Here is a 27,495-nt window from a genome sequence, read left to right as displayed (position 1 = left end):
ATGACCTCGGCATCATAATCACTTGTCTCATTACGATATTTCATAATCAATGCACATAAGCAATATCACACCACATGGAAGAGACAATAACTCATGCAATTCAATGCAAAATTCATGTTATCAAGCATTTCACCAATCTATAATAAGAGCTCACATTATCATGTTCATCACATAGCCTTTTCAATTTCAACTCTTTTTTACTCATTAAGAATTTGCAAGTGGACATTTAACCCTTTCACCTCATTCCCATTACTCCCAACACACAAACAACGAAAAAAATACACGAATTCTACTAGAATACAATGTTTTGTAGATCACATGCCTTAAAATCAATCAATTAATCACTCCAAGAGTTGAGTCTTCCCCTTTCAAATCACTTTCAAAATCACACAATCTATAAAAATCAAGTATTCATAATAAATGTTTGGAAACAACAATACCCACATCAATTCTTTAAAATATAGGTAAATCAACACAAAACCCAACCCAATTCCCAAAATTAGGTTTGAATCCAAAATTCAATACTTTAAAATGTTGCTCAAGGTCTTAGGAACTCATTGATGAAAATTAGTTTGAAAAGGGACTCAAAATCAGTTCACAATCACCTTTGCTAAGTTCTTGTGTTCTTGAAGATAACCCCAAAATTCTCATTTCAAAAGCTTGATTTGAACCTTTAAATCCATAAATAATAATAGGTAATAAAAGATTGAGAGTTAAGAATTGTTATCCAAAAGTTAATCTTGAAAACCTAGTCCAAATCGTCATCCCAAAGCTTCCAAAACTCAAAAATGGTGAAATGGGGTTAAAATTTGAACTTTAGAAAAATATTATGCCCAGGTTTCAAATTCTCATCGCGATTGCGATGAGTAAAANGAAAAAACTTGAACTTTAGAAAAATATTATGCCCAGGTTTCAAATTCTCATCGCGATTGCGATGAGTAAAAAAATCAACTTATTAAAGTTGAGTATCCCGATCGTAATATACCTCAGATTACACTCGACATTCCAAACTCAATGGAATCATCAAAACACGAATACGAGTTCTGCTTAATCTGACATCCATGAGAACCACAAGAAACTAACTCGACACCTAAAAGGCTAAAACAATCTCAGGACCTCTCAAAAATCAACCAAGACCTCTCTTAGGCCTAAAATCATCCTCCGAATGCAATAAAACTCTCAAAATTTCGATTCAAGCACCAAAACCTTGAAGGTTGACCAAAGTCAACCCAAAGGCTAAATTTCCATAGACTTAGAACCTCAAATCATCAAAAGGATTCCTTATCTAAAATTGACAAATCTCACAACTCATATTCCAGACCATTTCGACACTCCAAACTCTAAAAAATTCTTAACAACTTAGCCTTCAAGCTCAAAATTTACCAAACCCTAAACTTTAAACTTAAAGTCCAATACCAACTTTTTAAAAGTCAATCATAGAAGATTCAGAGTCAATATTGGGAGGATGAAACGGTAAATTTCACAGACAAAAGAATGACCAATCGAGTCATTACAATTTCATATTTTATTCTATAATGTGACAATGTTTGCTTTTCATAATTGGTAAACTCATATGTATGATTGTCATGATCTAATCCATCGAGATATGCGAGCACCTACTCTAACATATAGATAGAAAATTTTTTTCTAACCAATTTAAAAAGAAAGACTATGAAAGTAAATAAAATTCATTGCATCACCGATTCAATTAATAAAACAAATTTCAAGCCTTATAAAATACATCTTGTCCTTTAAAAAAGACATAAAATTATTCATAAAAACTATTTTAAACAAGTACAAGAGTTTCCAAAAAGAAGAATTATATGTCAATGGACACAACTCCCACCAGTATATCGGTCTACTCGAATCCCACATAATATCTGGTAATTAATCAGAAGAAACATGTAAGTTGAAGTTATACAACCTCAACTTTTTTACGACAGCCCGTACTACCAGACAACACTACCTCTAAACTCATACACTTTATCACAAGACACCCCACATTGTTCCGCTGTCAACTCCACCATCAAGGAAATTTCATCATCTAATCTGATCATAGCCTAGCCCTTCTATCACATAAAAGTTTTTCAAAAACCACCCATTCTACTAACACCATTCTTCCTACTAAATTTCCTTCTTAAATTCAAATCCACCAACTAACTCTATTAATCGATATGTTCCATCTCTTACCCCCTACCTTAGCAATTTAGTAGACCACTCACAAAATTCTTACTTAACCACCTTAACTCAACCACCACCCCCCAAATCGAATATGTCTCAAACTATACAGACAAATACAATATAAGCTAGTGAATAAGAAAAACTCTCTGTTAACATTCTGACTTAACATTCATATGAGACATGTCTAAAAATCATAACAATCATTCATGCCTAATTCGTTACACCTTTCAAGTAAATCAGACAATTAAAGATTCCTTTTAAAATGTAATCTTAGTTTATAAAAGAACTATCCTGACATTTATACACTAATCTGGCAACTCAAGGACCAACATGTGATGAATAGAATATATTATATATATTTGGTCCCACTCATGAAACCAACACATAGAAACAATCACAGATCGAACCATTAGTTAATTGTATCGATATGTACTCGAGCCAATCATTAGTTAATTATATTGATATGGTACCCAACCCAACTATTAGTTAATTGTACTGACATGATTCCCGAGCTAACCATATAGATATTTCGTACTAGACGTGATACCCTAGCCAACCTTTAATATGTGTCAAGCGTGATACCCAAGTCAACTAAAAGATATCTTGTATCAAACGTGATATCCGAGCCAACAATCACACATTACAATCATAGCCACAATCACAACGAATACAAATTAGACTTGTACACCAACTAAACACATGCATTCCATGCAATTAATAACAATATAACATGTCGGTATTAACACCCAATTTTGATCCTTTACGACGTAAAAATAATATAATATGATGTGTATGTTATATTATTAATTACAAACTTCAAAAAGAAAAAAGAGAAAATGGCCAAAAGATTCCCCAACCTATAGTCGGATTTTCAACTACATACTCGGACTTTACAAGAGTCCTATTACCCCCTTGGACTATTTTAAAGTGTAGTTATTTGATCTCTAAATGTTGATGTTGTAAAGAAGGTGTAGTCCACTTTCTTTGTGAGAGTGATAGATTAAAAGATGATTAAAATATTAACTTTATAAATATTTAATTTATTTCATATCAATATTCTATTTATAAGAAAAAAGAAATTATGTTTCCTTTTATTTCTTTTACCTTCTTTATCTTTTCCATTCAATGTTCATAAAATCATAGATATCGGCGGCTCACCTCGACCACCAGGATAACCGCCGCCGTATTTAGTTTCACTTCCAATTTCACCTCTGCTGCCGCTTTCGCCATTGCCGTTGTTGTAAATCCAGTGTAATCGTATATCTTCGGCGAACTAACAATCACTTCCGACTCAATTATAACGGACGTCTTTAGCACTGTTGTAACAGGGGAATCCCAATCTTCAAGCAAATGTTGCCTAATTCAAAATCATTCATAAATTCGTTATTCATCAACTTTTCATTACTAAGCCAATTCATATATTCAAATCACATAGTTTTCATCATATCTCCACTTTTTATCACCTTGAAAAATTGTTGGTAGGTCAAAATCAAAATCAGAATTGAAAGTTAGAAGAATCGAACTTTAGGCTAATCATTAATGGAGGAGTTCACTAAGGGCCTATTTGGAAGGACACCCTGATAACTGAATTTTGTGTAATTGGTGTAATTACACTGTCTTGTCTTGTTTAGAAGGACAGGTAATTACTTGGTGAGCAGGTAATTGGTGTAATTGACAGAGTGTAATTACACTCTACAATTCACAGACAGAGACTGTGAATTCCTGGTAATTAGATGGTCTAATTACCACCTGATGTCTTTTTTTTTGTTTTATTTTTTTTACTTCTATTATTTTAAGTTATTTTTTTTATTTTTATTATTTTAAAAATCGTAAAAGTTTGTTTTTATTTTATATTATTATATTTCATTTTCTTCTTGTTTCAACCTTACTTTACGTGATTCTATGTAATTTTCTTGTATTATCTATTTCTTTATGTCATGCTTATTTTCTCATTAGCATAATTTTATTAGTATTCTAATTTTTAATTTAAAATAAGATTTATGGTTAAGTAAGGTTATCGACTTACGTTTTCTTTATTAAGAAAAAATAAAAATAAATCATATTTATTGCTATGTTGAAATTTGTTATAAGAGTATTATGTTAAATTTTTTGTTTTGAATTTATAAGTTATGTTATATTTTCAGTTCATTTGTTTTAGTAATATTGAATTTACATTGCACGTCATTTCTAATTATGACTTGATAGATTATATTTTTGTCAAATATTCAATAATTTATGACATTATATTTATATATTATTCTTTTTATCAAACATGCATTTCACGATGTTCGTAGAAACAACATACTTTTAGTTGTTACGATCAATTCAAATGAAATATTTTGATTTGAAAAAATATAAATCAATTATTTTTTCATAATATTAGCTACAGAAAATATGTTTATTAATTAATATATATTTTTAAAAAGAATATATATCTTGAATATTTTATTTAATGTCATTTATAATGTTTCTTATTTGTCTAGTAAAATTTTAGACAATTAATTTTTATTTTTAAAATTTATAATAATTTATAATTGCAATGTGCATCCAAAGAGAACATGTATAATTACTCTCTGACATCCATTCAGGACGTGTGTAATTACACCATGACAACCAAATAAGTCAGTGTAATTACTAGATAACGTAATTACTAGGTTAATAATTACTACCCTAGTAATTACACCAATTCCAACTATTAAGTGGCTTTCCAAAAAGACCCTAAGTAATATATTCAATTGATGGAGAAGAATTCATCATTGGGTGACACATCCTTTAATGAAGAAGACTCATTTATTGAAATTGTTGTAAACATTAATCAGTGATAAAAATTTTCGTCTGTCACTAGCTTTAGAGAAGAGATTTCGTGGTGTTTAGAGTTTTGGTGATAGTCGAAGATGCAATAGTCATGGCATCCCGTCGTCAAATTTGCAGAAGTTTCAAAGAAAAAAAAAGAAACGGAAAAATGGAAAAGAAAGAGAAAAGGTGAAGATGAATATATATATATATATATATATATATATATATAAAGAAAAACTAATTTTTTTAATACAAAAAAGGGTAATATAATTAATTTTTTAAATATAAAAATGGGTAATATTACATGGCAGCGTGTTGATCACTATTTAATACGAATTTGGGCATGAGTTTGTAGGGGGATAGATATTTCTACCTAATACGAATTTGAGCATAAGTTTGTAAGGGATACATATTTCACATTTAAAAGGTTCAGGGGTTATAGAATTCCCGTAAAAAATAAATGCATAGTTAAAAATTCGGCAATAAGTTGGGGTTGGGTTTTGGCCATTTTCAATAGTTGAGAAATTAATTTTCTTTTCTTTTTCAACTGTTAAAAATTCTTCACTCGATTAAGACAATCTAGCCTCACTCTTACCAGTCCCCACTGTGGCGCAGACTCGTAAGTCTTCTTCCCCGAATTCGAATTCATTTCCAATTTAGCGTAAATTTGTACATAAAATTGTGTTTATATTGATTTTGTTGCTGCAGAAAATGGGGAAAATTTTAGGAATTTTGATTCTAGCGTTTTGTGCATTGATCTGTGAAGCTGCAATTTTCAGACCTATTTCAGATTCTCACCGATCTGCTGCGTTGGAGTTGCTTACACCCAAAGATGGATCTTTTACTAGGTTTGATTAAACCCTCACTAAACCCCCTTGATTCTCAGCCTGCAAATTAGTGATTTTGGATGTGTTGAGTGTGTCATGTTATAATGTTTGAATAAGGAGTTATAGTTGAAGGGTTTCTGAATTTTTGAACATTGGCTTGTTAGTTGTACAAATTTGATCATGATGATTATAAAGCTAAGTTTTTTTTTTTTTTTGTGTCAGATCTCTTTCCCTTGTTGACCTGTATTTACTCGTCCAGTTTGAGTACTATTGCCCCCCAATATGGTGATTTGATTTTTTTTATTAGGATTTTGTTGCTCTTGGAATATTATTTTGGGGCATTGCAATAGCATAGCTATACTAGTTTTAGTTTTCGGGTCGTTGGTGGAGGGAAGTTGTTGGGGCTTGGATCTGAAGTGGACAAGGATAATCCTAGGAATTGATCATCCACTTACAATATGAATAGAAGTAAATGAACCTACAAAGATATCTTGTGTTTTGTATATGGATACTGATCTTCTGTTGAGAAGGTCATATAACTAAAATGACATTTATAGTGGACTATAAAATCTAATCTCCAGGATAATTAGGATTAGTGAAATTAAGTGCAGGACAATGAGATAAAACAAGAGATTCAGAATTATGAACCTCATCTTACTCTTCATTTCTTTTTAAATTGTGTGTATTATATAGATGCATGTTCAATCCAAAGAAGAAGAGGAAAAAAGAAGAACAATTGTGAGAATCTTTGAGTCCACAGAAGCGCATATGGAAATTGTAGATATCTTAAAAAGTTGCAGTTGCATGTTTCACAAGTACGAATAATTTATGTATATGCAAAAATTATGTTCGAGCCCAGAAGAATTGTGAGAATATATAAGTCTGAGCAATATATATAAGTCATTGTGAGAATTGTAATTAACTGAGGAGGAAAGCTTCACAAGTCTGAAAGCTAACTTGTGAACCCAAGTCTAGTATTCAAGTGGAGAAGGTTAGAGGGGTGAGCGCGATACTGACATAGTTTCGAAGCTAGTAATAACGTATTTCTTGGTTACCAAAAAACTCAATTGAGGAGGAATAGTTGGTGTTAAGTGTCTTACATTGGTTTCGGGATGGGCTGTTTGCTTCCTTATGTGGTCTTGGGAAATCCTCACCTCATAAGCTAGCTTTGGGTGAGTTAGGCCAAGGTTCCATTTTCTCAATATGATAGCAGAGGCAGACCCATTAATATTATTAGTTTGTCCCCCATGTTAACTTCTCCATGCTCCAAACTTCCGAACGTCATAATGAAGGGTCTGTAAAGTGTCCTACATTAGTTGAGGGAATGAGTTGTATCCCTATATGATCTTGAGCAATCCTCTCCTCAAAAAGCTACCTTTTGTTGAATTAGGACCAAGGTTCGTTTCCTAGACAGTTGGTCATTGGCAATCTCGATATGTTGCTAAAAGGTATCTGTTAAACTCTTCTTGCAGCTCCTCTACAAGAAATACAGCGGTAAGAAGGAAACAATTATTGGCACCTCATTGTACGATTCTTATCAGAATCTGTGATAGTCTGGGATGAACACAATTTATGTTCACTGTGCTCTCTATATTAAAATTTTGTTGATAGTCACCAATTTCAAAATTGTTTAGTTGCACTCTTTGTGTGTTTACAAACTTATAGTCATAGCTGATATTTGTGGTGTATCTTGAAAGTTCAATTGCATCTATCTAGCGGTTGATAATTTTACCTCTCTCCAGCCTTAAAGAAACATACGAGGCCTTAAGGACATTTAAGGTTCTTGGGATTGGACATCAGCTTGACATCAAGGCGAAGTCATGTAAATCAGTGGTGGATACTGTTGGGTCTCCATCTTCCACATTGAAGGATTTGTTCCAAGCATTGGAAGTAAATGGGATATTGAAGTGCGAGCTTAGCAAGGAGACTTTTGCTGTATGTTTAAGCTTACTGCTAATCTGATTTATGGTAATTCTTTTTAGTACATTATATTTATCTATATCCTCCTTTTTTCTGCTACTGCTGTGTATGTGTGAAGGGCATAACTTCAAGACTTAAGGATTCTGTGAACACTGCCAGCTCGCTTCTGGAATACTACTATTCAATTGGTAGTTTAGTTCTTATCAAGGTAATGCAACAAGGAGAAATGTCTCATACTTTCTTTTATATTGACCTGACTTAACTGATACTCCTTCTCATGCTCTCAACCCCTTGAAAGAATGCAAACAAAACCAGATTTGTATAAAGCAAAGCTGAAGCTTCTCAGTAATATAGAGTAGGCAATATCTGTGAATGTGCTTCATAAGGTAGTTGAATTTTGCCAAGATTCTTTTTCTGTTCTTACCTTGTCATTGTTCCCTCTGTAGGGTCAAACTTCTGAAGTTGATGTACATCTTGGAGGTGCTGATTCAGTTTTCCGTGCCATAAAGGTTTTTAACTGCACTTGCTGTTATCATTTACATGTTGTTACTCAATATTTGTTTCTGTAATATTTGGTATAAGAATGCATAAGGGATGCTTGAGAACTCTTGGCAGGCTCTTAGCCAAAGTGATGGAAGATGGCGCTATAGCTCCAATAATCCCGAGTCTAGTACATTTGCTGCAGGTGATTATTTTCTCTAGAAGACAATTTGCATTATATTACAAAAACAATTGGCTATCTGTAAACATGAGTCCCTAAGGTGCCCCCTCTTCTTGCTTGATTGCTGTATTTTTTGTTATTATTTTCCTGGTTTAAATATTCCTTTACAGGAATTGCACTCGAGAGCCTGGCTGGTGTCATTTCATTAGCATCTTCTGAGATCGATCATTCTCTGGTGAGTGACACTTGTTCTTCCTACTGATCAATTCCCGAGAACATTAATTTGTACTTTGGTCACCGGTATTTTATGTAAAATCATTCACTTCAGTAAGCACTAAATTCCTCCTTATCACTGTAATTGAAGGCTCACATAAGCCCTGAAACTAGGTATAGCACAGGCTGGGTGCTTTCCCTTGCTTAAGGCAGCTCCATGTAGACGTGAAGGTGCTAAGATGTGCGTTTCGGCACTATGGATATGAATCTAGAAACTTAGTATAATTACTTATAATTTGAATTAAATGTTTACATTGTTTCAACCTGATGGCTTTGGTCCTGAGGTAAGAGCACAACGTGTGTGGGTTAGGTGCACGTCGCGAGTTCATTACCATCTATAAACAAAAACATGGTATTAAAGTGGAGAAGTGGAGTAATTGTCGCCCTTGATAATTTCTCGTTGCCAAAAAGAATATTTTACTTAATTGCAGTTTTTTTCAGTTCTTTTGTCTATAAAAACAGTGTTTTGTTCTTCATTCTTTATTAAGTTGAGCTTATGTGTTTATGTGTAATGCGTATGTAATTATGTATGTGTGTATAATGTATGGACGCATGCATGCATGTATGTGGAGTCCATCCGTATTTGCTAGAGTACCACTTCAATTGTGCTTTTTGTTAAAGCCACAACAGATTTTGATGCAATTTGATGCATTTTTATGCTTTTCTGCTTTGTCACCACATTTATGTGCATGCCTCTTTTTTTTTTCTTGATAACCTAGAAATTCCAAGGTAAATAGCAGTATAGCACAAGGTTCAAAATTTGGTGGATAATGGGCCCATCCTCTACCCTTCAGCCTCCAAATACCAGATAAAAATATCTAACGTGCGCCTAAACCACACCTTAGAAGCTACGCTTTTATAACTACACCGAAGTCGTGGAGGCACATGCGTACCTCTTTTGAATGAGCATTTTGCTTTGGAAATATGGGATCCTGTTGGAATACTTGATATTGAGATTCACTTTGCAGTTCAAGTTTAGCTGTTTCTTTTTTACAACATAGCTGTTTATGTTTCAAGTACACTGCTCATTTTGTTTCAGTTCATTTGATGGTGTTGAATGTGAGATTCCTTACAGCTATCATTGGAGAGGTTACTGAATGTGTTATTGCATTTATTTCATTTTGCTTTCTACTATTGTGCCACTTAATGTGTGTTTAAAATATGCCTTTTAAGTTCACATATTACAAAGTTTGGGAATATGGGGTGATTGACTGAGCTGTTGGGTGATTTTCTAAGGGGATCAATAAAATATTATAACACCTCTCATGTGATACTAATTATCTGAAGCCTTATGTTTTTTCCTCCTGTTTTTGCTAAAAAGGATGAACATAAGAATGTAACATGTTTGAGCAGGCTGACATAAAGGAGATAAAGCAGAGACAAAGGATTGACGGTCATTTGATTTAAAACTGCATGTCTATTATATATGTCTAGGTAGTATTGAATTTGGTGGACCAGTATGTTAGCTTATGCACTAAAGTTGTGTTTTGCTTCATTTGGAAGTACATCATATGTCATCACTAATTTTTTTTTTCTACGTGCACAGGATTTCGTGAGTTAACTAGTTTTAACTCTATTTCTTTGTGTTGGCAGATTAGCCTGGCGAAAAATGACATATCAAAGCTTCTAGATGGTGTTGAGAAATATGGTATCTACCTCTTCTGTTCTTTCGTATGTTCTCCTTATTCTCTTGTTCACTCTGATACTTTTTCTTTGTTTTTCTTGATGATGTTTTCTGTAGCTTTTAGTAAATTTTGCTTGAGATTCCCTGTTCTGAGATCTGAACTTACAGGGATGTACACTGATGTGCTTATGCTAGATAGAGTAAATGGCATAAGCTGGTTATAATTGTTTAGGTCTGTGCTATTCATTTGGATGTACCAGATAATATTTTCTTGTCAAAGCACAACTTTTAGATACTGGAAAAAGATATAGTATTCAAATTTTTCTTGCAATAGTTTCCAGCCAAGAAAAAGAAAACATAGTCTGTATAAATATTGTGAATGTTTCTGATTTATCGTCGGAGTAGGTGATACTGAATTACTGATGCATGTTAAAAGGGTATAATTGCTCTTTTCCATAGTTTTATTTTAGATGAAATCTGTTGTTATTGCTATTTTATGTGGTTATTGATATTAGTGTGGTAGAAACAAAGGATTGACCTATCAGAAAATGAAATGAAGGAATGAATATGATCTGCATTTTTGATACTGAAAGTTCAAATGAGAAGTGTTCATTAATGGATGCTGCAAATTTAAACAATGTGAAACATGTCCTTCATCTGATAACGTATGTCGCTTTAGGTGCGGGCCAAGAAAAGAAAGAAAGCATAAAGTCAATAAAAAAATATTGTGAGTTGTTGTTGGAGTAGGATATACTGATGTATATTAAGGTATTATCTCTCTTGTCTGTACCATTAATCAAGAAATAAATTAAAGCTGAGCTTATGCAAGAAGGGCTACCTACTTAATCTAGAGAAATACATGATTCATAAATGTATAATCATGTGATCGACTCAAAAATTGTTGTGGTTGATGAGCTGGTCGAGAAAGAGATAAGGAAAGGGGGGCCAGAAGCCAAGCATGTTTATTGGGATGGTCTAACTGACAAAAGTAAAAATAATTCCCGTTGTTAAATATATCTGATGCTAGTTGATTGAGCAGCTCTGATGTGCTTGGTCTTTGACACATTCACTAGATGTTACTTGTGTCTTCTATGAATTTTTTTTGAGAAGGTAATGTTTTTTGTATAACTATTTTCTGCAGCATAAAAACTGCAGCTGTCCATAATTACAAGGGATGTCTTTTGTAGTTTTCCATAGAAGATGTTATTGAAGTAGTTCATGAATCAATTTGATACCGTTCTAGCTTATTTAGAGCTGATGCGGCAGTTTGCCTTGTCATGCTGGGGAACTCAACTCAACATCATTCTAAAAACATTTGTTGTCATGTTACAGATGATGGCGCCTATTACTTTGATGAAAAGCTTGTTGATGCTCATGGACATCAGAGTCCCCTATCAGCTTCATCAGCGGTGGTGCGTGGTATCACAGCATTTGCCACAGCATCTGATGAAGATTTAAATGTACGGTAGTGTAATAGTTGATCCTTTCATTTTTTTTCGAACTATCATATGCACACTTTATAATAATTTTCCTCTATTATATGCAGCTGCCAGGTGACAAAATTTTAGGTTTAGCAAGGTTTTTCCTCAGTGTTGGAATACCTGCAAATGCAGAAGACTTGTTTTATCAACTCGATGCATTGGCTTCCTTAGAAAACAATCGGTGGGCCTGGCTACGATTTAGTCTGTTTTCCCTTTTCCCAAATTCAATAACTCAGGAAATTTGTTTGTAGTAAATTTCAGATGAAGCACCTTATCAGTTAGCAGCATTCTTTACTTATATATGATAAGAACTTATTTTCAATACAGGGTCTCCATTCCATTGATTTTATCGCTCCCAACTGCTGTGCTTTCATTGACTAGGAAAGACCAGCTTAAGGTGTGTCATGTTGATCCCTTTTTTCCTTATGTTTTGAGTACATGGTATTGCTTAGTTTCCTTCATACATGTTTATTCTAACCACTCCTTTGGCTTTTAGTCTCATTGATGTCATTTGCTTGATTATTTTTGTTTCTTTAGTGATACTGTACAGTAAAACAATATTAATGGCTTGAAAGGCTGGTTTAGAGTAAAAATAAAATGATGGCTTGAAAGGGGTTTCTCACAAGAAGGTTAAGCTGGCCTTGATTTACATGTGCAAGTGCTATCAGCATTATTGCTTGCACATAGAATTTGGTTGTCTTGGTTTGTTTAAGTGCTCACCGCTAGATTTCAATTGTTGACATTTATCATTCTTAAAATCAGGTGAATGTAAACACTGTTTTGGGCTCTGCTGCACCTTCTCTGTCTGTGAAACTCAAGCAGATCTTCAGCCCTGGTTCAAAGGATGCTTCAATCATTGATCAGGTGCGTAGGGTTTTTGTTTGTGATCTAATACAGCTGATGGATATCTAGTAGCAGTTAAAATAATTTGATTAAAATAGTGTAGATTTCTTTGCTCTTATTAAACTTTAATTTGTTCAAATTTGTACTCTGCAGGATCTCAAATTTGATCCTGAAAATGCTGTGCATTTCTTGGATGCATTGCCAGAAAACATTGATGTTGGCAGTTACATTTTTTCTTTGGAGGTATGGCCTAGCTCTCTTTTCCTTGTGAAAATGTTCATCTTCCCATTCTCCATCCCTTGGAATCTCTCATGCCTTTACGTTGCTTCTTATTTGATCTCCTATCTTTCTTTTCTGGATGATCTTCTAGATTGTCCTTGACAATCCAGAGGATAAAAAGATCTATGCCACTGGAGGACGAACAAAAGTACCCATATATGTGACGGGATTTATCAAAGTTGACCATCCAGATGTTGCTGTGCTTGACAGTGATCTTGGTAATGTGGAAACTCAAAAGAGGTATGAGATTTTCTGCTCTTCTTTTACTCTACTTTTGGCACATATATACTTTAAAGACTGATTTTCTGTTTTAATCTTTGACTATTTATTTGGTCTTTTGTCTTCATTTTGTAATCCTTTGTATTGATAATTACAGTTAACTTGTTCTCTATTATGATAAATGCAAATATCTTGCCTCAATTATGAAACATATAACACTAATTAATTCACTTACTGTTTTGACATTTAAGCATTTCATTTAGAAGAAAAATATTAAGCTAGATCTAGATTCTTTCTACATGCTGTATCACATTGCCATTAATTAAATTTGAAGAACTGGCCACTTTATCTAATGATGGTGGTATTTGGTCTTAGTTTGCTTGTATCTCAATTAATCTACAAGGTCGCTTGCTACAGCCCACAAGGATAGGTGTTGGGTAGTACTCCCCCTTTAGGTTAAATAGCTTGGTTGAAGTTCTTTTTGATAGAGATGTTCTGTTGACGGTTTTCCTTGTTGATAGAGATGATCAGTTTTGACTTTGTTTACATTGCATTCCTATCGACCTATTTAGAATTATAACAGTCAGTAACTCAATGAAACTTAGAAGCTGACATACAGTTTACCTTTATATAGCTTCCATTGCATTACGATTTTTCCTTGATTTTACGGAAGGTGCTATGTTTAACCTCATCTAATTATTATTATCATTTGTTTACTGTCTTATTAACTTATTTTTTGTACTTTTTTTCATATCATCATATGGACAGTTCTATGCCTACTGATACAAATTGAAAATTGTGCAACGTGTTTTGTGCCTTCACCACAGCAATAGTTATCCTTATCCATGTGTGTTTTCCATACAGATTTGATTTGGCAGGGAAGAACACACTCTCTCTCTCAGCAAACCATCTTCAAAAGCTACGGTTGTCATTCCAATTAACTTCTCCTCTTGGGAATGCTTTTAAACCACATCAGGTTGAAAGCTCATCTTGTCCTTTTAGTGTATTGTCTTCTGTAATAGAACATTGGTGGACTTACTGTTCTCCTTTGCAGGCTTTCCTCAAGTTGAGACATGAGAGCAAAGTGGAACACATCTTTGTGGTGGAAAATTCTGGAAAAAACTTTGAAATAATACTAGTTAAGTTTTCTTAATCGTTTGCTCTATATCTCTACCTCCTGTTAACATAGAGTGCACTATGGACATGTTCGTAAATTTAGCACAAGCCTGTTTGTTTGTTTGTTCTTCTTAGAGTTATTTCAACCAATATCTTTACCATATTTACCGTCTCAGTTGATGGGGTTGGTGATCTGCTAATAAGTTCTTATGCAGGAAACATCAATAATTTCCTAGCCTCAAGTTCCAAGCCAATAAAAAGCATCACTAAAATTGTTCCAATACCAACAATGATGAGTAGAGCTAACCCTGCTGTATTGTAAATGAATTTCTGTTTTGTAGGATTTTCTTGGACTAGTTGAGAAGTTTTTTTATCTATCAGGTAGATATGACATCCAACTTACAGTTGGGGATGCTGTCATGGTAAGTATTGATTTTTTCGCTCCATAAATGTTCTAAATATTGTGTCACATTTTGGTCAATTTATAAGTAGAACAACAGTAAAGAAATTTCTTCTTATGGCACCCGCTCTTCTTTGAATTTTGATCTGGAAGCATTTTGAGTTGTATCTTAAACAGATCAATTTTTTCTCCAGGAAAACTCGTTCTTCCTACTACTGGGTTCAATTGAATTAGATCTGCCGGAGCCTCCAGAAAAGGCAGCTCGCCCTCCTCCACAACCTATTGATTCTACCTCAAGATTTGGGCCCAAGGCAGAAATATCTCACATATTCAGAGCTCCAGAGAAAAGACCTCCTAAGGGGCTTTCGCTCATCTTTTTGGCCCTTGTTCTCTTGCCATTTATTGGATTTTTGGTCGGGGTATGCTCTTGAATTCTTCTTTTGATTAGTTGATGTGAACAGTTGATTATTCTCCCTTATGAAAAGAGATAATGGCTAGTATATGTTTGGTTCTTCTCCTTATTACTTGCTTTTGTCTTTACTTTAATGGGGAGCTTTGTTCTCTTTTCTTTCCTATAATACTTTTGTTATGATAATTATTTTGTTTTTTCATGTCTCGACAGCTTTTGAGGCTGCAAGTGAACCTGAAGAACTTCCCAAAAGCATCAGCACCTGCTACATTTGCCATTCTTTTCCACCTTGGCATAGCAGCTGTCTTAACACTCTATCTACTTTTTTGGTTGAAGGTCCGTCCATGCTTTCTTTAATCTCTGGTTGTCTTTTGTATGAAATTGCTCAACTTTCTGTTTGCAGCATTTCTATTACTTTCCGTTCTAATTAAGGTAACAACACCAAGAGATGGAGAAAGAAATTAGTTCAACTTCCCTATCCTTTTTCCTTCCATTCCTTGAACTAAATTTACTGTTGTCTAACAAAAAAAAAACACTGGTGTTTCAGTGCTGGAAAGTCGGCAAGGTTTTAGAATGTCTTGTTTCCTATTGACCATGATGAACTGACTTCTGTCAACCATAACATACCCTCTAGTGTGTTCGTGAATGCTCTAATGGAAGCCTACTTTAACTTGTATATTTGTCGAGCATGTTTATATTTGCTAATTTAACATACGTATTTGCCTCTTAACGTGCAGCTGAATCTATTCACAACACTCAAAGCGCTTGGATTTTTGGGGATCTTCTTGATGTTTGTTGGGCATAGAACCCTTTCATATTTAGCATCATCATCTGCCAAGTTGAAATCAGCCTAATTTAGACAGATCACTTTTAATTATAGATGTGAGGAAGCCTTGAATAGAAAAGAGAGTTGGATAATCCAATTTTGTTGTACGACAAACATACGTATTTAGTATGATGTTAACTACACCAGATTTTGTCTTCAAATGATCGATAGTTGCTACGTTAACCTGGTAAAGTTGCTGTGATTTGTCTGAGGGGCGTTTTTCTCGACATCATGAATATATACCTACAGTACTTAATATGAGGACTTATGGTAATTCATCACTTGTGTTTGTATCTGATGTTTGCAGAAGTTTTCACCTAATAGACAGTATTGTCTAAATGCATTTCTAAGAAGTTCATATATTGTTAAAAGTTCAAAGTTGTATTACATTGAGAATGGGAAATATTTACAAATTTGTTTAAATAATACTTCTTATTATAAAAACTTTGAATACCATTCTCTAATGTAATTACAAGAGCTTCCAAGCTTTCCCTCCTTGCATATTGAATTTCTTCAATCTTCCAAAAAACATGATAATAATGATAATTATCTTACCTTCATCACTCCATTTTCCTACAAATCCATACCATTTATTCTTACAACTTTGGTCTCCATTTATCATCCTATCACAACTATATCCTGTTGTGAAACCAACATTCCCATATGCACTACAAGAAAAAATTCAATTTAGGAATTATTTCACAATCTAAACTCTATTTAAATGGTTGTTATATATTGTTTCATAATGGTTATATTATATTATTTTAATGAATATAACGTTGACTAGATTATATCGTTCTATGTATATAAGGTTTCATATCAACAATTTGAAGGATAAACCTACTAGAAAAGTAGGATACAAGATAGAGCTAAGATAGGGTGAATGATAAAATAAGATGAGAAGAAAAAAAAATTAAGGTGAGGATACCATATCGATCGTTACACGAAAGGAGACTTTCAATCGTTTATCTAGCGATGAGTTTAATGATATGATAAAATAAAATTTGAGTAACAATATTCAAAACGAACATTATATTTTAAACTAACAATACAAGGCAATGAGAAATAAATGACCACCCAAACATGGTGTTACTATCCTTAGTCAAACTACATGGAATTTAAATCCAAGAAAATGTGCAGTATATTGAAACACCAATTAGGAATTATCATTATAGTCTAGCAATTAGCCTCAGTAAATGGGAGATATAAACTAATCCCTAAAAGATTGATTATGGTATCTATAACAATTAACGAAACAAAATGTCCTCTATTTTTATGATCTTGAATATATCATTTGAAAATTTAAATTAAAAAGTCATCAAAAAAGAAACGAACTATTTTTGAGAGATAAAAAAATTTGTAGAGTACCTTACAACTTCTAGAGTGATATTGAGGACATTAAAGTTTAGTGGATCATCCTTCATCTTTTTCCTTTCTGTTATGCAAATAAGAACAATGAACAAGGATAGGTAACAAAGTTGGGAAAATATGAAATTTTCTACAACTTTTCCTCTTTTTTGTTTTTCACCAAATAAATATTCTTCTGTGTTCTCTTCAACACCTTTAACTGGTATAAATGATGTATATGGAGGAAGATACCTGAAAAAAAGTGAAATAATTAATGTCATTGACCTCTATTTATTCACATTAAACTTAATATACGTATAATTTACCAAAATATCGTATGACTTCTTGTCTTACACAAGTCATGTGACAACAGTGTGTTATCAAATTAGATATTCAAAAAAATAGTTCTTTTTTAAACTAAGACAAAACAAACTGAAACAGAGAAAATGTTAGTATAGTGAGAGTAGAAAAAGGAGGAGCGAGTCAACAACAACAATTTCAGTGTAATTATTTTTTTTTGATGATCATGATGTTCGAGCCAATTTTTGTGCTAATTCGATGAGATATCTGTCACCTCGCACTAGCAACAAGTACCAGATAACTCTGTCTACCAAAGTTAGGATAGATAAGAAGAATCACCTAGTGTTTTTTTTTTTTTAATCTCTGCTAAGTTTTGAATCTAAGACCTCAGAATTCTCAACCATAATTTATTGACCACTAGGTCACAATCTTGAAAGCCTAGTGTAATTCCAAAAGTGGGATGTATGTAAACCATGTGGGGGTGTAAATACTAATTTTGATAAAAAAAAATATCGTTATCGAAGTAGGATCGAAAGAAAAATAAAATATAATGGAATAGATGAACTTACATCATGACTATGAACATCACCAAAATTGGGGGTGAAAGAGTTGAGATATCAACAATAGTTTCACCAGTATGTCTTGCATTCACTACTTGAAACAATGATCCCACAAATCTTTGATAACTATTTAGTCCATTGAGACCATTAGAGTTCCACTCCAAAGCACAAAACAATATGAATTGCACCAAAATGAAACCAAACATAGTAACCACCAACAATCTTGAATGTTGTCTTGAAAACAAATGTAAATGTCCTATTTCTCTTGAATTCTTCAACAAATACTTAGCTTCTCTTTTCTTAGACACGAATAATTTTCCCATCAACCTAATCGAAAATCTCAAACACATTGGATATAACGCGTTCCCAACAAGAAGTAGAGGGATGAGAATCCAAAGAAGACCTGAATTCTTGCTAAACACCATCATGTTTTCGTTTGTTGGAACAAATCCACAGCTAACAAAGGATGAAATGGTTGTAAAAATCGCGAAAATGTAGGTATTTAGCCCCTTGTTTATTAGTACATCTTTTGCACTTGAAACAAAGGCTAAATACATTAGAACTAGTGACATACCAACAATGTTGATGACTAGAAGATAAACTAATGTTACAACTCCAAGGAATTTAATAGATTGGTACTTGAGATTATTATCTGATGACGTAAAATCATCTTTATCTGACTTAATAGATTTTGGAGAATCAGGTAATACAACAATGTCCAATTCAATATTATAATCGTCATCATTATTAAAATTTGAGTTTCTTGGGCTAGAAGTAGTACTATTATTACTACTAAGTATTGACTCAATTTTGCTATTTTTTCTCCATGGTTTAAACTTAGGTCTTATTAAATAAAGTTCAATCATAGAAATAAAGACCTCACCACCTATGAACATCAAAAATGTTATAACAATGAGTTGGGAATTTGAAAAGACTTCCATTTCTAAAGTAGACATACTTGAAATAGTAGCAGAAGAAACACTAGTGAAGAATAAGTCCAAATTGGTAGACGTAAAATCTTCACTATGTCTCGGGTTCAAGTTTCTGAGAATCAAAAAACCAAAAATAGAGATGAAGATGAAGTAAAAAAGTTGTATGAAAAACTTGTTAACTTTAAAAAGAATGGATTTATATAAAGAAGAAATGAGAAAACATGTTGATCCACACAAACAAGACACATACAAAAATATAGAGCTAAAAAGATGTTGTAGCTTTTCTCCCAAATAAGATAAGCTACTCATTTTTAAAAAACTACAACCACTTTTATTAATTTTGGATCTAGAGTAGTAAGGTATATATATATATATACACAAAATATTTCAGTTAGATTTATATGAATTATTCTCTATCTTATTTAATTTATTTCAGAAGAAATATTATCAATGATTTACTAATTTTAAACTTCCCATTAGTTAAGGTAGGTCACTCTGTCTTTTTTGATTTTTTTCTAAAAAACTAACTAGAAAAAATTGTATGGTTTCTTACTCTTCTATTATTGTTTTATCCTATAATGATGACTATTGTTAAATTAGGATGGTTCGATAGGTTATTTACGATTTTTTCTATTTTTATTTTTTTTTTATACTACTTTTATTTGTATTTTACTTGAGCTGAAGGTCTATCGAAAACAACTTCTTTATTCTAAAGTAATGTTAAGATCTGTGTATACTTTACGTGAGATCATATATTATTTTTATGAGATCACTTTGAGTCCCAAAAATATATCTTTTTATTTTTGAAACGAATATGAGATGGAGGAAATATATTATCCGTTAGAATGATTGATTCATAATAATTGACTAGTTATGCTTTCTGAAGTCAATGTTTCAATAAACAAATGTATCTCAATTTAACAACATTAAATGATTCAAATATTTTTATTAAAATAATACAAGTTAATGGGTCGTACAAAGACAAGTACATGTATATGATGCTCTTGTAACATGATTTTGTTGGTTAAATTAAATTCAAGGATAATAATTGATAGTATAATAAACCACTAAATTATTAGTATCCTCCTATTATTTATTATTGTTTTTTTTTCTCTTTTAAATGATTCTTGTTTAACTACTTAAAGTTAATAAATCAAATAAAAAATATGACAATCGTTAGGCCAAGTGTTGGTCTACTAATATAAATCATGAAATTTATTAGTTATTCCTAAATAATTTGTTGCTAAAAGATTTTCTACTTTCATTGATTTTTTTGTATAATTTATCGCTATTTTATAACTAAATTGAATCAATATGAAATTTTTGTTGTTCCATTAATAATTCAGTGAGTTGCTAATTTCCTATTTTTAGTAGTGAGCTAGAGAATTACTAGTGATCATAGTGAAATTTACACCTTGTTTAGATGGTTGTTACCGTTTGTGTTTTATTTTATTGTTTAGTTTAATATAATGCTTGTTTTGGTAGGTTATTGTATCGTTTAAATTTATTGTCGACAAAAATTTTCATTTCATATAACGATCGATTTGATGTGATCACGTCGCTATCTTAATATTTTCTTCTCATTTTATTTTTACTTGTTATTTAATAATCCTATTTTACCATTATACTACCTTTTTATAGTAGCTCTATCTTATACCCACTTTCTTTATAGGTTTATCATTTAAATTATTGATGTAATGATGGAGAACAATACAATATATTCAAACATTATATTAATTAAAATAATACAATAAAATACACGATAAATACACTATAACACAATACGATACATCCAAACATATACAGTCATGATAAGGGAGGATTTATTGGTAAATTGTCATGTTATTTTATATATATATATATATATATATATATATATAAACAATTAAGATTCTAAACACTTTATTAGGGGAATAGATGTAGAAGTATATATTTGAAAATTACAAAATAATTGCTAGTACTTTATATATTAAAAACTATTGAAATGTCGATTTTCTAATGCAACCATTTTCATCCTGTTTGTGTCATACCTACAATAATGTTGTAACTTACGTCTAATATTTGAATCGAAAATTTATCTTAGTTGAGGCTTCAATTATTGTTATTATTTTAGTTGGTTGCTTCAAATTAAGAGGGCCTCTACAAGTACCAACTCACCTGCCATGGAGTTTTGATCAATTTATATTAGAGAAATAATTTTTCATTATTGCATTTATATATACATATATACATACATATATATATATATATATATATATAGAGTAGGGGTACAAACCGGGCTTGACGCATGGTCAAATCAGGAAGCAACACGTGGCAAGAGAAATATGGATCATGAAAATAGTTTGAATTTTTCGTAAATAGTAGTAACATGTTATAATGGGCTTTACGGGGGCAAAAATATACAAATAATTTAAGCTATAATACTGCAACTTGTTGAATCATTTACTATTTAAGTTACAATATATAGCTACAACAGTACTGCATATGATTCTAAAACGATATTATCTATAAATTGATAACCAATGAATCAAATCGATCGATATGTAATCTGCATTATTAGAAAACTGTAAATTACATAGGGATTTTCCTGCGAATTAATATGAAAATTTGCATGAAAATAAATAACCTGTAAATTTTCATACTAATCCTTAGAAAAATCCCTAATTCACGCTGTTTTTATAGTGCTAGGCCTACAATAACATGTTGAATCATTTACTATTAAGTTATAACTAGACTAACCAATACTATTTTAACTTGTGGCATGTCACATTCCCATATATAACAAATGCAATAGTGTGTTGATTCCGTGGCTGAATAATACATTGCATTCAATTAATTGGTATAACATGGCAATCATCTTAAATTTTTAAGTTAAGTCAATTCTTCCATAATTGAGGATTAAATAATCTAAAATCAATCATTCGATGAAATAAATTTTTTTTTTTTGTATCCTATGATGAAATACCTTGGAATATCCTAACCAAAGAGAAACATTGTATTTAGAGTTTCATCATCAAAACCTTAATTAAGTTTCTTAATAATATATCCCACACATGATTTAGGGTCAAATCATAATTGTTAAGATGAACATGATAGACGTTTAGTGATTATTAAGATGGTGGGGGCAGCCTAGTCACTATATCACAAAATCAGAAATTTATATAAAGAGATTCAATTTTTTTTTATAAGGTTGTGCATATGACCTAAAGTAATTTTCAATCCCTTTACTTGAATTTTATTTCATGTCAAAAGATATTCAACCATTTATTTATATAACAATACAAAAAATATATATTTGCTACTTTATATAGGAAAGGAGGAACCTTCATATGCAATGAAAAAAGGAAACTAAAGTTAAGAAATGTTTTTTTCACAAATGTATTTTAATAGTAGGTGTGAATTCGGTTACATCTTGATATTTTTGTAAATATTTTATGAGTTTATAAAATTTTCGATATCTCTCTTTCGGAGAATATATTAAGTATCTTTTAGAGACATGGACTAGGATTTATAATAAATTACCCTCTAAAAAATCCTTACTTAATCAAATCGTGCTCATCTAATAGAGTCCATAAATTTCGATATTCACGGACTATGAGCACTTGTCTCATAAATACTTTGAGTGCTTAAAATTACGTAATAGGGCAAACATATGATATGTATTTATCATACATCACTATAATTTGTAATAATTATCATTCGCAACTATAGTTTTATAAATAGGGCTGGACATAGTTTTAAGTGCACAATTTAAAAGTATTTTTTTACATACAAACTTATAATCTTAACCAAAAACTCTCCTAATAAATGCTTATTTTCTACTTATATTCATCAAATAAATCAATATAATGTGAAGGTCTAGATCAGTGTTTTCGAAAATATTTTTGGAGCGAGTTTTAGGGAGGTGTACCAAAAACGCTCTGGGACGTAAATAAAACGTAGATCCATAATGCGTAAGTCCTAAATTTGAGGCGTAAGCCCTAAACATAAAATCGTAAGTACTAGGCGTAAAAACGTATGCCCGAACGTTTTTAATTTATTTTTTAATTTTTTTTTGCTTTAAGTCATATTTTTATTATTGGTGTAATAATATTTCTCAAATAATAGTTATAATATTTTTTTCTTCATTACTTATTATTAATACTTATCTCAAATAAAAATCATAAATCATTGAAAGATTTACTTTTACTTATTTTATTAGTAATGAAATTATAAAATTAAATATACATGAGAATATGTCTCGAACTGTATAAAGTCTTGTCTCGCTTCGCCTCACGTTCCCGCCTCTTAAAACACTCATTGAAATGTTATGTATCCCTACCCCCCAAATCCTCCCTTAAACTAAAAAAATTAAAAGAAAAAGGGATCAATAATTCTGCATGTTCACTTATACTAACCAATGATAGCCATGTTTGAATTTTTTTTAAAAAATAAAATAAAATAGCTAGCCGTGTAGAAACCGTGTCAACCTTTGTACTATTTTTTAATCCTAATTAAATATATAAATGAATAGGGTTTAATAAAAATAAGTTCTTAAAATTTATTTGTTTATCCAATTATTAACAATTCCAATTTTTTTTATGATTGTCAATTTGACTTCTTTTTTTATTTGGTATCAATCACATGTACCTGTGTATGTTGAGGTTTTTATGAGATTGTCCGGTTGATGGTACTAAAATAACTTATCATAATATAAAATTTTGTGCAAGATAATATTACTTTAATAACTTATCATAATATAAAATTTTGTGCAAGATAATATTACTTTAGTATCAATTTATTTAGTATCAATTTATGTAGCGATATTTGATTTGAATTTAGCTTTATATCGCCTAATTTAATTGTTATGTTGAATTTTCAGGAATTATTACACCTACAACACAGATTCATGATGTGGACATTGGGTGAGTTTGACCTTGATTTACAAACATGTAATTTGATATTAAAGGATTTGGACTTGTAGAGTTATGGATGACTTGGGGATATAAATTTATTTTGAGGTTTGACCATCTAGGCTTGGGTTGTACTTTGACCTACACCCAGTTTATAACTAAAAAAAAAAAGAAGTAATTTTCACAACTAGCAAACACAAAAATCTTATTTGTATGTCATAGTTATCGTTTGTATAATTGTGCTTCATAGCAAACTTTATGTTTGTATGATTATTTCGCTAATATATATATATATACAAAAGAAGCAATTGTATAATTTGTTTCGGTATACATATACAAAAGAATCAATTGTATAATTTGTGTTTGTATAAAGTGAGAAAGAGAAAAAGACAAGAAAAATGGGAGGGGAAGATCATATTTGTATAATCATGTGTATAGGACGAAAATGTATGCATTTGTATTTGTATATACAATTTTCTCTTGCTTATACAAACACAAATCCAACGTATAGATTTATTTTTATATAAAGGGAGATAGGTAAGCGAGATCTGAGAGAGTGGAGAGCGAGATCTGGGAGAGGGAAGAGAGGGGAATCGAAAATATATGTATATATACAATTTTCTCTCGCTTTATACAAACACAAACACATTTTTTACATTTATTTTTGTATAAAAGTGAGAGAGACGAGCGAGAATGCCCAGCAAGAACAAGAGTGGCGAGCGAGATTCACCAGGGAGAGAGGCGAAATAGCAACAGTTTGCTATGGGATACAATTAAATCAAACTATGTTTATAGCATTTAAATTGAATTAATAGTTTGCTATTATATACAATTTTCCCTAAAAAAATTTGGCTCCAACATACTTCTTTAACTAAGAGTTAAGGGTAAATAACATATTTATGCTATTCAATTTTTTGAGTTTCACACTCGAACTATTGAGAGTGTGAGTTTTCTATCTGAACTATCGCTCAATGGTTAGCGTAAATACGTCTCAACTAGTTTCACACCTGAACTATTGAGGATATGAGTTTCCTACGTACCTGAACTATGGTTAGCAAAACGCATCTCAACTAGTTTCTCACTTGAAGCATTGCGAGTATAAGTTTCCTACCTAAACTATCACCTTAGCGACAGTGAGTATACAAAAAGATGGATGAAGCACAAAAAAAATAACTAGGAACAAGTTTAATACAAAAAGATGGATGAAGCACATCAATGTCATATAAAGATACAAAAAGACCCTATGAGTATACAATAGTTTAATGAGGACGAATGTGTGTCAAAGAAGTACATATATATGAAAAACAACTAGGAACAAGTTTATGCAACAAGTGTGCAAATGTTGATGGATGAATTGACACTAATAGACTATAATACCAAGTTTTTCTAACAATTGCTAAATGTAAGGACTAGAAACAAAATATTCTCTATTAAGGACTTAACATAGAACAAAAGGACATGAATATATTGACTAGCATATTACATTATATTTATGACCTTAAGTACAATTGATATCATAGTAGAATATTCCAATTCATGCACAAATTTCACATATATACAAGGAAGATAACCAACTATATATCATAATATACCAATACCTTGTTTTACATGGGAGAAACAAAAGTGCACTTAAAAAGCTCAAAGATGTTGCACATTTATATTTATTTTACATACAATTTGTACCTAAGTAGTCCATAGTTGTGAAGTTATAATACTTTCCAAGCCTTGCCACCTCTTTGATTATACTTCTTCAACCTTCCAAAAAACATGACAATTATCAAAATGAACTTTCCTGTATTACTCCATTTTCCAGCAAATCCATATGTAACATCCTTGCAATGACCATCTGGATTTATTTGCCTTGCACAACTATACCCTATTGACAATCCAACTGTCCCATATGCACTGCAAAATTATCATATTATAGTTAGACACTTTTTATTTTTATCTCTTAAACTAATATCAGTAGTCTTAATAACTCATAAATTTGGCTATTTGATGCTGATTTGGCAAATTGAGTGGCTATACATACACATACACATACACTCTCTTTTTGGCATGTGGATCAATGAAAAATGTTATAAAATCAACTTTCAAGTTGGCTATATAACATGATTTTTTTTCCACTCATTTTCAACTGAAAAAATATATGATAGAAAAATAGATCCTTTTAGGAAGTTTCTAATTTTTTTTTTGTGTGTCAATGAAATTTTATGAAGAGAATATGTGGTGGACTCACCTTATGACTTCAAAGAGAATGTTGAGTACATTGAAGTTGAGTGGATCATTTTTCATTTTGTCTTTCTCCACAACACAAATAAGAATGGTAAAGATGACCAAACAACAAGGTTGTGATAATGATATGTACTCCATTAAGCTTCTTCCCTTTCTCTTCTTCATTTTTTCTGACTTCTCTTCATAATTGTCAACAGGCAAAAAAGTAGTATAGGGTGATAGATACCTGCAGTGACAAAACAAAATTTTATAAAACAAGTGAACAACCAATGCAATTCTTACATTTTAACTTTATAATAGAAAGCTTTCGACAGTGGTAGACATTGAATTTTTGTGAGACTTCATAAGACGTGTTTAATTTGAGTTAGACTCTACAAGGTGTATTCAATTCCTACTAGGATTTTGGAGGGTACTCAGTCTTAAACCCTAGTTCATGTCTATATAAAGAGTACTATATTAACTTGAAAGACATCTCGAATATTCCATAAAATTCATGGAATATTCATAAAGAGATTAAATTCAAATCACCCTAATTCGAGAAATACCCCTCGAATCATAGATAAATCTTATGAGAGAAGAATCAAGGGAGAAACAAAGTTATACCCACAATGTTTGTCAATAAACTATTTTCTTAGTTTCTTCATAGTTTATATGTGTTAACAATTTATTTCCTGTCACTTTAAAAATTTTTGCAAGCATGTTCATTACAAATTATTGTGTATAACAATAATAGAGTAGTAATTATTGTTATACTATATGACATACTTCCTCAATACCTATTTATATGATAATTGGCAAAATCAAATTTTCATTAAACGGATTTAAATATGAAGATTTAAAAACAAAAAAATGTCAAAGAGGATTTAACATCTACTTTCTCGATATCTATAACGTTATTTTTTTACCGAGGGCCCGACCCTATATATATGATAGTGTTTGACAGGGTCACGTCCTTACAAAAAGAAAGGGAAGGCTATTAAGCCTTGTAAACTGAAATAAGTTATAGATATTTGTGATTATAGATGAACTCATTAAAAATAAAAATAAATATTTTAAAGCCGAATTATTATTAAACATTGAAAAATATCATTTTCTATTTATATTGATCGATAAAAAAGTATACATAAACTGAGACGTCTAAAAAATATTTAATAAGGTTTATAAAATACAATATTTTGGCATCTTATTCACCTTCTCCTTTCATAGTGGGAGATGATAAGAATAAATCTTGCAAAAGGATGATAAAAGAGTGGGCAAGAAATATTAGATGCTTAGTATAGTAGTATATAGAAGTGAATCATGGATCAAGAACAAAAAACTGAAGATGTGGAGAGACAAGAAGCATATGTCCGTGTATATATATATATATATATA

At 31.5% G+C, this 27,495-nt stretch overlaps 3 protein-coding genes across 3 annotated transcripts in view; 1 reads left to right on the top strand and 2 right to left on the bottom strand.

The window, feature by feature from the left end:
• The first annotated feature begins 5,435 nt into the window (after window positions 1–5,435).
• LOC107026211 (dolichyl-diphosphooligosaccharide--protein glycosyltransferase subunit 2-like) lies at window positions 5,436–16,136 on the top strand. The gene is made up of 20 exons (XM_015227100.2): window positions 5,436–5,596; window positions 5,686–5,825; window positions 7,547–7,739; window positions 7,843–7,932; window positions 8,171–8,233; window positions 8,340–8,409; window positions 8,556–8,620; window positions 10,252–10,306; window positions 11,615–11,742; window positions 11,829–11,944; window positions 12,091–12,160; window positions 12,526–12,627; window positions 12,760–12,849; window positions 12,977–13,125; window positions 13,969–14,080; window positions 14,159–14,242; window positions 14,562–14,642; window positions 14,815–15,039; window positions 15,243–15,365; window positions 15,767–16,136. The coding sequence occupies exons 2-20, from the start codon at window positions 5,689–5,691 to the stop codon at window positions 15,881–15,883; spliced, it is 2,070 nt and encodes a 689-aa protein (XP_015082586.1). The 5' UTR covers window positions 5,436–5,596; window positions 5,686–5,688; the 3' UTR covers window positions 15,884–16,136.
• LOC107026212 (sodium transporter HKT1-like) lies at window positions 15,910–19,307 on the bottom strand. Its single transcript, XM_015227101.2, has 3 exons — window positions 18,072–19,307; window positions 17,224–17,454; window positions 15,910–16,523 (listed from the first exon to the last, which is right to left on the bottom strand). Exons 1-3 carry the CDS (start codon window positions 19,301–19,303, stop codon window positions 16,325–16,327), a joined length of 1,662 nt encoding a protein of 553 aa, XP_015082587.1. The 5' UTR covers window positions 19,304–19,307; the 3' UTR covers window positions 15,910–16,324.
• Window positions 19,308–25,592: 6,285 nt separating this feature from the next.
• LOC107024270 (sodium transporter HKT1-like) overlaps window positions 25,593–27,495 on the bottom strand; it is a 6,577-nt gene continuing 4,674 nt past the window's right edge. The window contains 2 exon segments of the mRNA NM_001323446.1: window positions 25,593–25,791; window positions 26,126–26,347. Of these exon segments, the coding sequence (NP_001310375.1) occupies window positions 25,593–25,791; window positions 26,126–26,347 (421 nt within the window).

Source organism: Solanum pennellii, chromosome 7 (assembly GCF_001406875.1).
Source record: "Solanum pennellii chromosome 7, SPENNV200".
Taxonomy (NCBI): domain Eukaryota; kingdom Viridiplantae; phylum Streptophyta; class Magnoliopsida; order Solanales; family Solanaceae; genus Solanum; species Solanum pennellii.
Note: the sequence above shows the minus strand (reverse complement) of the source record. Positions and strands in the feature narration are given on the sequence as shown.